This window comes from Bactrocera neohumeralis, chromosome 5, assembly GCF_024586455.1.
Source record: "Bactrocera neohumeralis isolate Rockhampton chromosome 5, APGP_CSIRO_Bneo_wtdbg2-racon-allhic-juicebox.fasta_v2, whole genome shotgun sequence".
Classification (NCBI taxonomy): domain Eukaryota; kingdom Metazoa; phylum Arthropoda; class Insecta; order Diptera; family Tephritidae; genus Bactrocera; species Bactrocera neohumeralis.
This window is the reverse complement of record NC_065922.1, coordinates 18,927,016-18,940,759: the sequence shown is the minus strand read 5'-3', so window position 1 is coordinate 18,940,759 and position 13,744 is coordinate 18,927,016. Positions and strand designations below refer to the sequence as shown.

The 13,744-nt window shown below is 34.1% G+C and overlaps 1 protein-coding gene across 2 annotated transcripts in view; it reads right to left on the bottom strand.

The window, feature by feature from the left end:
- Nucleotides 1-9,549, bottom strand: part of LOC126758388 (sushi, von Willebrand factor type A, EGF and pentraxin domain-containing protein 1) — a 67,777-nt gene extending 58,228 nt beyond the window's left edge. The window contains exons 1-2 of one of the 2 annotated variants that reach the window (XM_050472644.1): nucleotides 9,492-9,549; nucleotides 787-2,091 (exon numbers count right to left, since the gene is read on the bottom strand). In XM_050472644.1, the coding sequence (XP_050328601.1) occupies nucleotides 787-958 (172 nt within the window). In that variant the 5' untranslated portion in view covers nucleotides 959-2,091; nucleotides 9,492-9,549. Of the gene's footprint in view, nucleotides 1-786; nucleotides 2,092-8,881; nucleotides 8,964-9,491 lie in introns of those variants that run through there. The other variant, XM_050472645.1, reaches the window with a different exon arrangement.
- Between the last annotated feature and the right edge of the window lie 4,195 nt (nucleotides 9,550-13,744).

Genomic DNA, 13,744 nt, shown 5'->3' with positions numbered 1-13,744 from the left:
AAGATAATTAAAATTGGAATGGTAGAGCAAAACTGCAAAACGGTAGATCGGAGTACACAAATTCATGGACAGTCATGAAGCAACTTAGAACATGATGGGATTTCGTCACTCGCTTCAAACCAGAGATTTCATCTTACAGCTACCTTAAAATGCTACAATTAACAATGGATGAATGCAATCTTATAACTTGGTGTATATTATAAGTTATTAACCTAAAATCTTTTTGTTGCAAAGCCGTCAATCAGAATCGTCAAAATAGACTACTTGACTATAATCAGATAAGTATCTTTTCAAAATATTAGGAATTGACAAGGTGGAAAATTTACAAGTCCTTTCTGATTGGAAACTTCTTTCAATAAATTATTTTACAAATTATGTAGTTGAATCTATAACCAAAGTAGTCTTATATCCAAAGATAACACACTAATTACAAGAATGAAGTGATGATAAAGCATACGAACGATGGTAAGAGCCATATGTATTCAGAAAAAAGATCCATGAAGGCATCGTTTATAGTAGGTTAGGTTAGATTTCATTTATGATCCATATTATCCATAACAATTTTTTGAAGTCAAAAAAATAAAATATGAAACAGAAGTTGTATCGATTTAAGCCTATCTCTATCTCATATACCATAATATAGCAATACAGTGCATATTCGATGCCATATCAGTCGATGAAGAGATTTTACTTCACACATATACATACATATGTATATATTTAAGTACTTAGCTATAATTGTATTTACTTTCCTTTTCCACAACAACAAATATGCGTCTGACTTACCTTGACAGTTGGCAACGGCCAATGAAGAAATCAACAGCAATGCAACTGACAGCTTGGCCAGCGTACGCGACAACGCCGCACGTTGCGTGGACATTTGACAATTTGGCTGAGTAACTGCAGCCGCAGTGTGCATATGTTGCTGGTATCGTTGTTGTTGTTGATGCCGCTTCATTGTAGTTACTTCAATGCGCCTGCTGTCGGGAGTTGCGAAAATTTCACCAAAAATTGTTTCGAAATTATACAAGTTGCTTTTGTTTTTGTGGAAAATTGGTGGCACTGCTAGGCTATAGTTGTTGATGAGCTTGCCACAGCTTGTTGCAGGCAATCGATTGTTTTTGCGCTGGCCGCAAGTGGTGCAGCTGTCGTGTCTTGACGGCGCACGGACCACTTGCGCGATGTTGTTGAACTGTTTGCTGAATGGAAATGATGTAGGCGAGCTGCGACACGCAACAACAGCAAATAGTTGTTGGTTTAGTTTATTTGCTTTAATTTTATTGTTGTTGTATTTTTGTTACTTTGTTTTAATTTTTTTTTTTGACTTTTTAATTTTTTTAAATTTTTTATTTTTAAAAAAAATTTTAATATTTTTATTTTAAATTTTTGGATTTTTTTGTGTTTTTTGTTCTTGTTTTTTGTGGTGGCGCCACTGCGACGCGGGAATATTAGTGCAAATAATTTAAAGTTGCTCCGCCAACACATGCATATACATATTTTTGTTTGTTTTTATGCTTGTGCTTGGTTATGTACAGCCGTTGCTGTTGTTGTTGTTATTGTCGCGGCGATTTTCGTTATTCGTCTGCGTTGCACGTTTCGTTGGCAAATCGCTTGCCGCTATTAAATGCTATTACACTCGTTATTTTCGTTAATGCGTTTGTTTTTGTTTTTGTTGTTTTTTATTTTTAATTTTAATTTTTGAAAACTTTTTTGGTTGTTTTTGTTATTTTCGCACTTGCATGTGTCTCCTGTTTCTGGCTGCTTGACCAACTAAAACTTTAGTCGCTGTCGGCGATTATGTGAGCAACAATCGCTGTTGTTGTTGTTGCTGCAGTTTGACTTTTGGCGCTCGGCTTCACATTTTCAGCCATTCACCAGCTCACTTTAAACGATCGTGTGTGATCGCGCGCGTAATTAATTTATTCGCTGCTATTTGATAATCCACACTTGTTGTTGCTGTTGTTATTGTTGTCTGCCGTTTTTTCGATTATTTAAACACAAGTGCCTGTATTTTTCACAACAATTATTTACTCGTACATTTATTTGATTTTATTGTTGGTAAATTTTTTCACTTCACTTGCCGTTGTGTCTCTATAATACACACACATAAACACATAAACACCTAGTATACATTCAAGGCTGCGTTTTGCTCAAACATCCACACATATTTAAAATGGGCGTTTTCGCTTGAATTTTCACATGCACAAAATGCAAAAATCTTCATGAATTCGCTAAATGCAAGGGAATCGAATGGATATTAAATTGAATTGTTGAATTGTGTTTGTTTGCACTTTGCAATGTGAAATTTTCACAGCCTTTGCATTTTGATAACATTTTGCTACACAATGAAGTTCGTGCCTTAAGTCTTTTGAGTTATTGTCTTCGCTGATGTGATCTGTCGGCGTCAGAGTTTAATGAATTTACTGCAGTCGGCAAAAATGTTTGTATTTCCCCACGCTTTCTATACTCAGATACTCAACTAGCTAGCTGGCTGGCTGGCAGCTGCAGCTGGAGTTGAGTGACGGCTTTTATGCACTTCAGGCGAATTAAGTTTGCAATTTGTTGGCTTAATGCTAGAAGGCTTATAAATCTCACTAAAATATTGCTAATGTCGTAAATTGTTCTTGGCGAAAATTGTATGCATTTTGCATTGATGTGAATTTGATTCAAGTTTTTAAAATACTTCTGCAAGGTCAGCTTTCATAAAAGTGGACATTTGAAAGGTTTCGATGTTTAACTAAAAAATATTAATTATTAACTTCTCAGCGCGCATTATAAAAAATTATTCATATTATTAAGAACTTTATTGAAATAAGAGGCATGCGAATTTGTATAAATCTTACTGAATTTATTTCAAATTTGAAGAGATTATTTATGCTCATACCTAAATTCTAAAGTAAGAGGCAATGAGGCTTTAGTGAGAATTCTTTATACACAAAATTAAGAAAAAAACAATTACTTTTATTAAATTGTTATATAGGAAGTATTAACGATAGTTAATAATGAGAAAAAAAATCTGATGATACCAAAACCCTGCTTGGTAAGTGTTATTTGGATTTTGCGTTAGACGAGGCGATCATTTGTAAGGACTTTGCTAAATTCGGTAGAGGTCATAAATGTCCCAAAGACTATCAACAAGGTGGAAGTCCAAAAGTCACCAAGTACTTTTATTAAATTCTTATAGCTGAGGTATTAAGAACAGTTAAAAACAAAAAATTAATAATTAAAATTTTTTAAAATTTATTTTGTTACTTCAAAGTTTTTAAGAATAGTTAAGAATTACCAAAAAAAGTTCATACTAACACAAAAGCTATGCTGAGCATATGCCAAGATGAGCCAATAAATATTTTTCGATCAACGGATCTCACGGAAATCTTATCTCAATGCGTCTAAGATTATTTTATTACAGAAAAAAATGCTTTTTCCTAACTACAGAGCAGGAACAGAAACTATACTTTGATCATACTGACTTGCAGGTCACAAAGAAATTTCGGGAAATGAAATAGCATAATAATATTGCGAAAAGTACCAAGCAAAACAGAACAGAACAAATACAAATAAATTTCCAAAAGAACTGAGAAATGGATCAAGGCGAAATGGAATAGCCTAAGCGCATGCAGAATCGCCAAGTTTAGGTTTTTTCACACACGGTCTCGAAAGAAATATACTATGGTTCTTTGTCTAATGACAGGTCACAACCTATTGGTAACACATGCGAGTCGGATAGGCATAAGTAACAACGATTCTAGCAAATGCAAGAAAGTAGACATGAGAAAGACGCTGGAATACCTACTATGCTTCTGTCTAGCTATAACTAGAGTTCGGCTTAAATATCTAGGAGCTAGACAGTTTAAAGAACTAGATAAAGTATCAAAATTAAATATCAATTTGCTCTTAGAGTTCAAAAAAAGCGTTAACGTCCTATAAAATTGATATTTAAGCTCAAATTCAATTGAGCTTTCATTCGGCATTACTAAGCTATATTGTAACAGCCGGTCAGTATAACCCAAATTAAACTACATAGCCGGACTATTATTCAAAGTAAGTATTATAGAGACATTCAGGTACAAAATTGGCAACTTGTACTCATTCTGGACGACCTTCGCCTCTTCAACTGATGAAAAATATTAAAAACGTGAACAATATGGTACTTGAAAATCGTCAGGCAAGTGTTAGTGAAATGGCAAGAAAGCTCGACATGCCGTTGCCACATTCATGTATAGCATTATAACTGCAGATGAGACATGGGTTTACGAGTTTGACATGTTAGATAGTTGTAACATCAGAGCCGGCACCCGTTTTCAGTCGATCGAAAAGATAAAACAAAATTTGCTGAAGGAACTAAAGGTCATCCCAAAAAGTGCTTAGAAAAATTATTTCGAGGAATGAAAAAGCGTTGACATAAATGTGGGGATTACTTTAAAGCCAACAAAACAAATATTGATGAATAATTGGGTATTTTGCGTTTTATTTACAATTTTTGGTTACTTTTTGTCACAATACATATAAATGCCAATATAAAGTTATTATATTTTCTACCTCAAACTTTGGGTAATCGCTTCATGATCAAACCGTCAAATCATTTATACCTAATATTCTTTTTATTGGTAGTTTACAACAAGGAATATATTCGAAAGAACACCTTTTAAGCTTAGCCACATAAAACAAAAGAGCAACTTTATGCTAAAGTATATGTAGAAATGCAATTTAGTTTATTGGAAGCTACTTTAAAAAAAGTAAACATATGTCGAAAAGTATTTTGGAGCCTAAAAAGCGGTTTTGGACCTTTGAGAGCTGCATAAATTGGAAGCAGGTATGGTAGAAGATATGAAAGAAATACGAATAATATGTGTATTTTTTAGCTTAAAGCTACATTCACCTCCTTTTTATTATTATCTGACTATATGCCCGTATTAATCAATTTAAAAGTTCCTTTGTTTTTACTTTCAACTCTCCAAGATTTGCTAGAGAAAACATTTTCATGGTTAAGCAAGTACCTTCCTATCAAAAAGCTATGCCAAAAGGGGTTGAGTTATATTTTAATTATACAATATAGTTAAATAAATATATTAATATAAATGTTCTAGTGAAAAATATTGCCTCGAAAAGCATATTCAAGTTTTAACTTTCGGTAATGGAAGCCAAAATATAAGGTTCCTACATGTTCCAGCACTTAAGCGAGCCTTACCTCCAATCCACGCATGTGACACAAACATTAAAAATTCATATATTTTATTTTTGCTTAAAAAATTACATATTATTTATTATTAACAAATGATGCTATACAAAATATCCTCTGATATTGTGATTTGCTAAAAACATATATTTTCATATATATATTTGTTCATAAAAATATGAAATATGAACATGAAAATTTCCTTATCATAAAGTCAAAAGTGAACTCTCACAGAACAGAAATTGATAGTTTCTGTTTATTTTGGTCCTTTGAGCCGGATATGAAACAGCAACCATATATTTTCATACATATGTATACAAGTCAACAAATGCTTATTAAAATTGCAGTTAAAATTGATTAATTAACTATTTTTTTATAAAAAAAATAATTTTAAATTCTCTATAGAAAAAAATCAATATGATAATTGCGTACATAAAAAACTTTTCAATACTAAAAAATTCACCAAAATTCTCGAGTACCGTAGCATTGTATAAATCAAGTAGAATATATTTTAAATTAGATCATTAAGGTCGATTTAAACACAGCCAGCCGGTCAATTTATTATCGAAGACAAACAATAACGTCGAATTACTCAAGTTCAGTGATATTCAAAATATTCCTCAAATACTAGAAAATCATTTGCTTGGCAGTGAAGTATGCAAAAATATAGTTGCTGACTTTTTAGTTTATTAAATGAATATCCATTTGCACTAAGCTTGAAAACAGGCACTATACCGGATATACATATATATTTTTTTGAAATTTAATTTTAAATCCAGTCATTAATCAGTCAGTTCTTATTTGCACTGTCACTAATTTTATATGACACTGATATGTGTATGTAAATGTTAATTGCTATAGAGACATATTGCAATAATGTTGCTTGATATTTCTATTGGTTTTTTTTGTTGTACTTTGCTTTTCAAACCTGTTGAATTGAGTTATTTTATGCAATGTGTAAAAGGTATTTATTCTTTCAAAAAATGTGGGAGAATAATCGAAGTTTATGGCACCCTTAAGGAGGGGTTTTATATCCTATAAAGTACCTACATCCTATTTGTATCATTTACATATAATCACCGTCACGAGCCAAGTGATTTAACAAATTCAGTTCGTCTCTCTGCATAAACTCGAACTTGCCCGAGACTACAAAATTATTTAACTTCCATACAAACAAACCAAATAATCAAGTTTTTGTATGAAGACCTTTATTATTTAACAAGCTATCTTCTCAAAATTTGGCGTAGATTATTGTCCTTTACTGGGCTACATACTCTAGTAAAATTTGTAGATCGGACTACTATAGCATATAGCTGCCATACAAACTGAGCATTAAAAAGCAAGTTCTTGTAAGAAAAACTTTTTTATTTGACGAGATATTTTCATAAAATTTGTAAAAGAATATTTTATAAAGCAACGCTGCAATATCCAGATAAATTGTTCGGATCGGTAGCTGTTATATAAACTGTGTTAGCTGTCATATAAACTGTTCAATCAAAATAAAAGTCTTCCGTCTTTTTGTGCCCTTTTTGCTAATGAAAAATGCAAATGTGTTGGGTATTTTAGCTGCAGTGCACTCGGAGTAAATGTTCTTTCTTGTTTTTTAGTCTAGAAATATTGGAAGTTTCCAAAAATTGAACTGAAGTTCGCTGCTTAAGTCTTTTGTACCTGATGGAATAATGGCTAAAAGGTACCAGGGGCAATGAAGTTACTTAGCGTTGGGTTTTTATATATATAAAGGAATGCATTTTCTTGGCTTTGTGAAATTTTGAATTTAGAAGGTATAATTTTTTTATTTTCAAATTATTTATTTTTTATTTAAAAGCTGTTTTAATTCAAAAGTTTTGCGGAAAAATATATCCTATTTTTTTTTTGTATTTGGAAAAGTCATGTGGAAAAATGGATTAAATCTTTGTTTTCAATATTTGCAGACTTGCCAAATTTCTAATTCTTTTACCTAATGATCTACAACTGAATCACAGTTAGAATATAATTTTCAGGTTTGCTGCTTAAGTCTTCTGTCTGAATATATTTCTTGTATAGAAGTGACAAATAATGGAAGTTTGCTGCTCAAGTCTTCTATTGGTATATTTTTATAATATAGAGAGGTCATAAATAGTATGAAGGCTCTTGGATGCATCTACGTGGACAAGGATGACATCACCTCCATCGCTCGCAGCAAGCTTCTGGAGTTGTTCAGAGTGCTGGATCTCTGTGACCATGTGTTATATATATCTCCTACTGGATATAGGAGAGGACACAATAGACCATAGATCGCAGCGCAAAACTCAATTAATTTCTATCCATCTCATATGAAGTATGTCGCTTAAGTCTTTTGTTCCAACTACTTTTAAAAGAAGTTCCTAAAATAATTGCAGTTTGTTGCTTAACTTGTTTGTAATGAAGGCAATAAATGCATATATTATTGATGAAAAAACAATAAGAAAGCATTAATATTTAAAGGTACTTAAGGAGCTTAAAATAATAAAGAAATGAGCATAATTTTAAAATTGTTAAGACTTTAGTCGGATATATAGACTTGAGAACTTGTGCGCTCGAGAACTACTCAGCCGATCTTCATGAAATTTTACACAGCTTTTTGAGATACAATTTCTAAAGACTTAAGCGAATAATTTTTTTGATTACAACTATTTGAAAAAAAAAAATGTTTGCGAAATTTTAATTTTTTTGTAAAAATGTCTACCTAAAATTCAATTTTCAGTTGTTTTTTTCCTTCGTTCAAGTTCTAAGTTAAGGTTTTAACTAAAACACGTATTTTTTCACTTTAGATGATTCTTTAAGAAGTTATCCTGCCAACGCGGGCGCATCTTTTTTCTGAAGGGTCACAGAAAATGGCATTACGACGCCATTTTTTTTTTAATTTTTTTTCCCAAAAATTTCAGGATTTGTTTGTTAATAGTGTATGTTTGTAACAATCAAAAAATTCGAATAAAATATTTATTTTTTTATATGAGAAAAAAAATTGTTGAAAAAATACTATTTTTTACTCGAGAAAACCCATGTAACCCCTTAAACGAAATTCTGAAAATATTTAAAGTTTCTTGCTTAAAGAAAAAACAACAATAAAGTATATACTAGAATTATTTGGACTTAAGGAAATTAATAAAATAGATAATTAAGAGCATGTTTGGAGGTTACTCGATTACTTTTTGTTACTAAAAATATTTTTTATTAAAATATGTTGTATGTATTTATATACATTTATATGTATATATATTTAAAAAAAAATAACTGTCCATAGTGTAAAACTGTCCATAATTCAAGCCGTAGCAGCCGTGGAAATCTGCCTCAGGTACAAGTACAAGTACAAAGTTAATACAACGCTTTTGAAATAAATTAAATTTTCGCTACAAACTAATTTCATTTCAGCATTTTTGTAATATTTTTTTCCACAGCCGTTTGCGACTTTGTTTCCTTTCACTTTAAAGTAGCTTTTAAATACAGCGCCATGCCGCTTTAACAGCGAGCCACAACTAGCTGGCCAGACTGGCTTCCACAAATTGACCTCGTGTTACTATTTCATGAAAAAATGAGGGAAAAACACGAACAACAAATAAACGCATATGTTTTGCTAGCTGTTCCTGCATATATATAAATATATATGTTTATATAAATCTATATATAGAGATGGTATGTAATGAGCGCGCGGGCATACTTTTTGCGCATTCAATGAATATTTCATACATTAAACTATTTTCGATTTCGTTTTCATTTCATTTGCTGGTTTTTTATTTGTTTGTTGTTGTTTTTTTGTTTTTTTTTTGCTACTGTTTTTAATAACTTTTTTGTTTTTGTTTTTGCACTTATGATTTTCCATATTTTTCTAACCACACTAATTTGCTCGCATTCTTCTGTGTGTCTTTCATTAACACTTCGAGTGCGAAGCCATTGCATTTTGGCGAAACCAAACACCCACAAGCGAGTAGAATGCTCTAAAAACACACGCCACAACAACAATGCGTATAAAGCGAAGGTGGTTTGGTTATTAATTTGTTATTTTTGTACACTCATATTGTTGGCTTTTGTACTTATTTGGGTGCACTGATACATTTTCGAGCAGAAACCTTTCGCACAAACCAACTTTTCGGCAGTGAAATATACATGATCTCCTATATGTATGTGTCTGTGTATTAGTTCACTTCTGCAACGTTATGCCGTTATATAGTTACAGGCCGCATTTCCAATCACTTGGACGGTACAAAAACGCCGTTCACAAAGTACCCACAAAGGTCTCTGATTTTCTTATTATTTTCGTGCCTTTTTGCTTGCAGAATCTTTTGCGAACGTCGCTTACCATACAAAAAGCGCTCGCTGCGCACACTCAACACGCCCGGATACGTCAGCACGGAATGAAAGTTGAATCGTAACTGGTTGGGCTTGCGAGCGTTCAAGTCATAACAGCGCTAGCCGCCAGTCGCTGCGTGCAACTCTACCACCAACAGCAACTCTACCACCACATACAACCGCCAGCGAATTGGCTGCGGTGTCGGTGGCGTCGACTGCAGCTGCCGTCGCTTATAACTCCAACTTGCTACTGTTGCTAATTCCATGACCATTGCTTACGCTACCTGTGTTTGTTGTTGCTGCTTGTTAGCTTGAAAAGCTGCTGCTGTTCGTAGCGACTGCGCTGTTGGTCGCTCGCATTGCTCATTATTTCTTGTTGTTATTGTTATTATTGTTGCGCTGCATCTGCGTAATCGCGAAGTTGTTGTATTTCTTGTTTATGTCGCTTACTCATTTTTTCATTGCTTGCGTTTTTTCTCCTCCTTCTTCTTCTTATTCCACTACTGCTTAGTTGGCCCTAGTCAGTGTCTAAGCTCAGCTTAAAAGTTTTGCTGCCGTTGTCCACTCGTTTGTTGACTTTTGGCTTTTACAGCGAGAGCGCTGTGACGTGAGTAGCTGTTGTTGTTGTTACTGTCTTTTTTTTTGTATTTTTGCACAGTACTTTACATGTTGCTTTGTGTGTATTGGCGTCGTCTCTGTTTTCAAGTGGCATAATGTGTCGCAAATTCCCACAACACAATTGGGCTAATAATAACAAGTCTTTGTTATGCGGCGTTGCCAGTTTTTTTAATTAATTGCAAATAGTTAGTTAAGTGGTTTGAAAATATATCGGTGTCTAATATGGATAAATGAATTTTTATAGGGGTAGCGTGTGGATTGAAAAGGCTTATTTTGACTGGGATTTTACTTAGTTCCGATTTTAGTGGCTTTATCGGTTTACGATAGGGGGAGAAGGAGATAGAGGGAGATCACCCTTTTCGATCGACTGGAGAACGTAACAGATGTCCATTAGAAACTAGACATAATAGAGGATTGTAGGCTTCTTGTCAAAACAATTACTGTGGGCGAAAAGTAGTAAGATTTTTAATTTCGCTCGAAAACCCATTCGTCGAAATATTTTATTTCTGGGTAAGTATCATTGTTAGTGACATCGGTGCCAAATGTCACTTTAAAATAATAATAAGTAATTAATCTACGCTTGCCTTTCTGAAAAACATAAAGTGCATTCAGCAATTTTTACGATAAGTGAAATTATTCAACAAAGAAATGCCATTAACCTCTGTATGCAGAATCAAATTTCTGGTACCGAAACGTTCAGAATGTTCGAAAAGGCTTTCGGTAGTAATTGTTAGTCGTGGGATGGGCAAATGTTTTTGATTGCTACAAATTATTCCAAGAGAATGGAGAACTTGTTGACGACAAGCCACGTCCAGAATTGCATTCGACATAAACTGTTAATCAACATGTCAGAGAAACAAAGGAAACATGGTGCTTGAGAATCGACGATTAACAGTCAGAAATCTTACTGGCGTCATTGGAATATCGGAAGTATCAGTGAAAACCAGTTAAAAAACCAATTGTCCCTACCAAAAGTGAGGGCACGATTGCCGCCAAAATCACTAAATCTTTTCGCAAAACAGCGTCGCGTTAACGTCAGTGAAACAATACAATCCGACTACTGGAATATGATAAAACATGTTATTACAGGCGATGAGTCTTGAATATATGCTTACGACCCGGAAAGAGAGGATCAATCGGCCGAATATCGTGACAAAGGTGAGCCGAAGATGAAAAAACTACTTCAAAGCAGGTCAAACTCAAGGTTATGTTGCCAGTTTTATTTCGATTATCGAGGTGTGGTGCACTCCAATTTTCTTCCGACTGGCCAAACTGTCAACAGGGAATACTATTTAAGTGCTATGCAACGTTTGCGTGCAGCTATTCGTAAGAAGAGGTCGGAATTATGAGCTGACAACTCTTGTGTTTTGCAGAACGTTAATGCATCGTCGCATACTGCATTTATTCTTCGTGAGTATTTCGCCACATTTTCAACCAATAACGTGCCACAACCATCTTATTTGCCTGATTTAGATCCGTGTGACTTCAGGCTATACAGCAAACCCAAACAACCTCTGCGGGAAAACCGTTTTGCGTAAATTGAAGACATTGAACGTGAATCGCTAAGCGCATTGAATTCTAATCCGAAAATTGACTTTAACAACTGTTTCCAGGAGTGGAAAAAAGTGAAAAAGTAAGTGGATGTCTTTCTTATTTGGATTTGCCGACTAAAGGATTTAGATTGCAGGGGTACTTGGAAGGTGACTAGCGCATGTCAGGAGAGATATTCAGCAACCATCTTCAGAGCTAGTATTAGTTGGATGGTTAGCTTTTAGGCATAGTTCAAAAGGAACGAGTGTTGCCTCCAAGCAGATCAAAATATATATTTGCAAAGAGGAATTTCTCAATGGCCGATGTTTTTGTTGAAAACCATAAAAATTATTAGACGTTCCACGAAGATGAAAACTGAAAGCAGTGGAAGTTAAAATCTTTCTTTAAAAGTTGTGGAATTTCTTACTTCGTACCTCAAAAAATTTAAAGACTGAAACTCCAAGATCCTGTGGCTTGGTATGACAGCTTAAAAAGTGTTTTTAAGAGTAAAAAAAAAAAACATGTTACAAGAATACACTTTGAAAAGAAATATAATGATTTTTGAGTTATACGAGATGTCCGACGCGCGATGAAAGGTCCTCCACTGCTACAGTGATTTCGAGCTTCTCCGTAGATAAAAATAAAAAACCTCGTTAAACTGGAAGATATTTTCCATACAAAGCGCATTTAAGCCCAAAATTGAATTTTACCCAGAATTTGGTAATTTTTGTCCTGTTCTTTAAGAGATACAGTGCGCGAGCCAACTGGATTCGGCTGGTCAGTTGTCTCCGAGCACCTGGAAAGTTGGGACAAACATTTTCGTGCGGCGTGTTTCTGTGAGTGTGGCAAGCCGAAAATGCAGCGATCGTTAGATCAGAGGTTCGCGATTAAATTCTATGTGTACCTCGGTAAATTTGCGATAGAGACGTTTGAATAACATAATCATAGGTGACGAGTCATGGACCTTTGAGTTTGAGCAAATCTAAAATGAAAACGATGTTCATTATCTTTTTTGACATCAAAGACATCGTTCACCACGATTTTGTTCCTCCTGGACAAACCGTCAATGCCAAGTTTTACGTGGAAGTGCTCAAGAGACTCAAACGAAGGGTCACTCGGGTCCGACAAGACATCGCAGCCGATTGGAAGTTTCACGCCGACAACGCCCCGGCTCACACCGTCTTTCTTGTGAACAGCTACCTAATCAAGACTGGCATAGCAACGCTTTCGCAGCCGCTCTACAGCCCAGCTGCGGCCCCCCGGACATTTTTTTGTTTCCTTGCCTGAAAAAGCCGATGTAAAGCAAGCATTTTGAGACGACAGACAGATTCCGGGCAATCTCTGAACACTTAATCTGAAACTTAAAAAAATATTTACATTCATATGTTTTCATATATCGACAGTTCAAACGATATTTTATTATTTAAAAATAATATACTAAATTTAAAATAAATTTTAAATTGATTTTTCAAATAGTTTATCTTTCAACGCACTTTCCCGAAACATTTTTTTTTTGGATTTGCTTGCTTGATAACTCGGAGACAAATGATCTGATCATTTACAAACATGAGTATTTGTTTTGCAGAAAGATATCAGTCAAGGTAATGAAGTCGTCTAAAACTGCACTATCGAGTCCAACCCTCTGAGGGCTCTGAAGGCCATCCCAGGCGAGGCTTATAACAAGTGTATGAGAAGTTGGAATAAGTATTAACATGATATTATTGGCTCAGGCTACTATTAACTGGATAATATATTTGTGCGAAAATAAGTGAAAATATAGTTTTTTTGCCAGTCTGCGTCAAATTTGATCAGGTGGTTTAATAATAACCGTCTCAAAAGTAAAAAAAATTGACCTCAAGAAAATGGTCGCATGGAAGAAATTTAGTGAAAAAGTAATGCAAGTAAATGCCAGGAAAGACAAGTCTAAAAATATGGCATTGAAATGTTGAAACATCGCTGTAATATATGGAATAGCTTTTGATGGAATATATAGGGTCCGGCACTCGAAGTGTAACCAATTAAAAAAGCCATAAATTCGGTTTGGAAAATTATTTTTATTTATTTTAAAGTACAAAATGTGTGAAAATAATCATAAATTCAGGCCCAATTCACTTT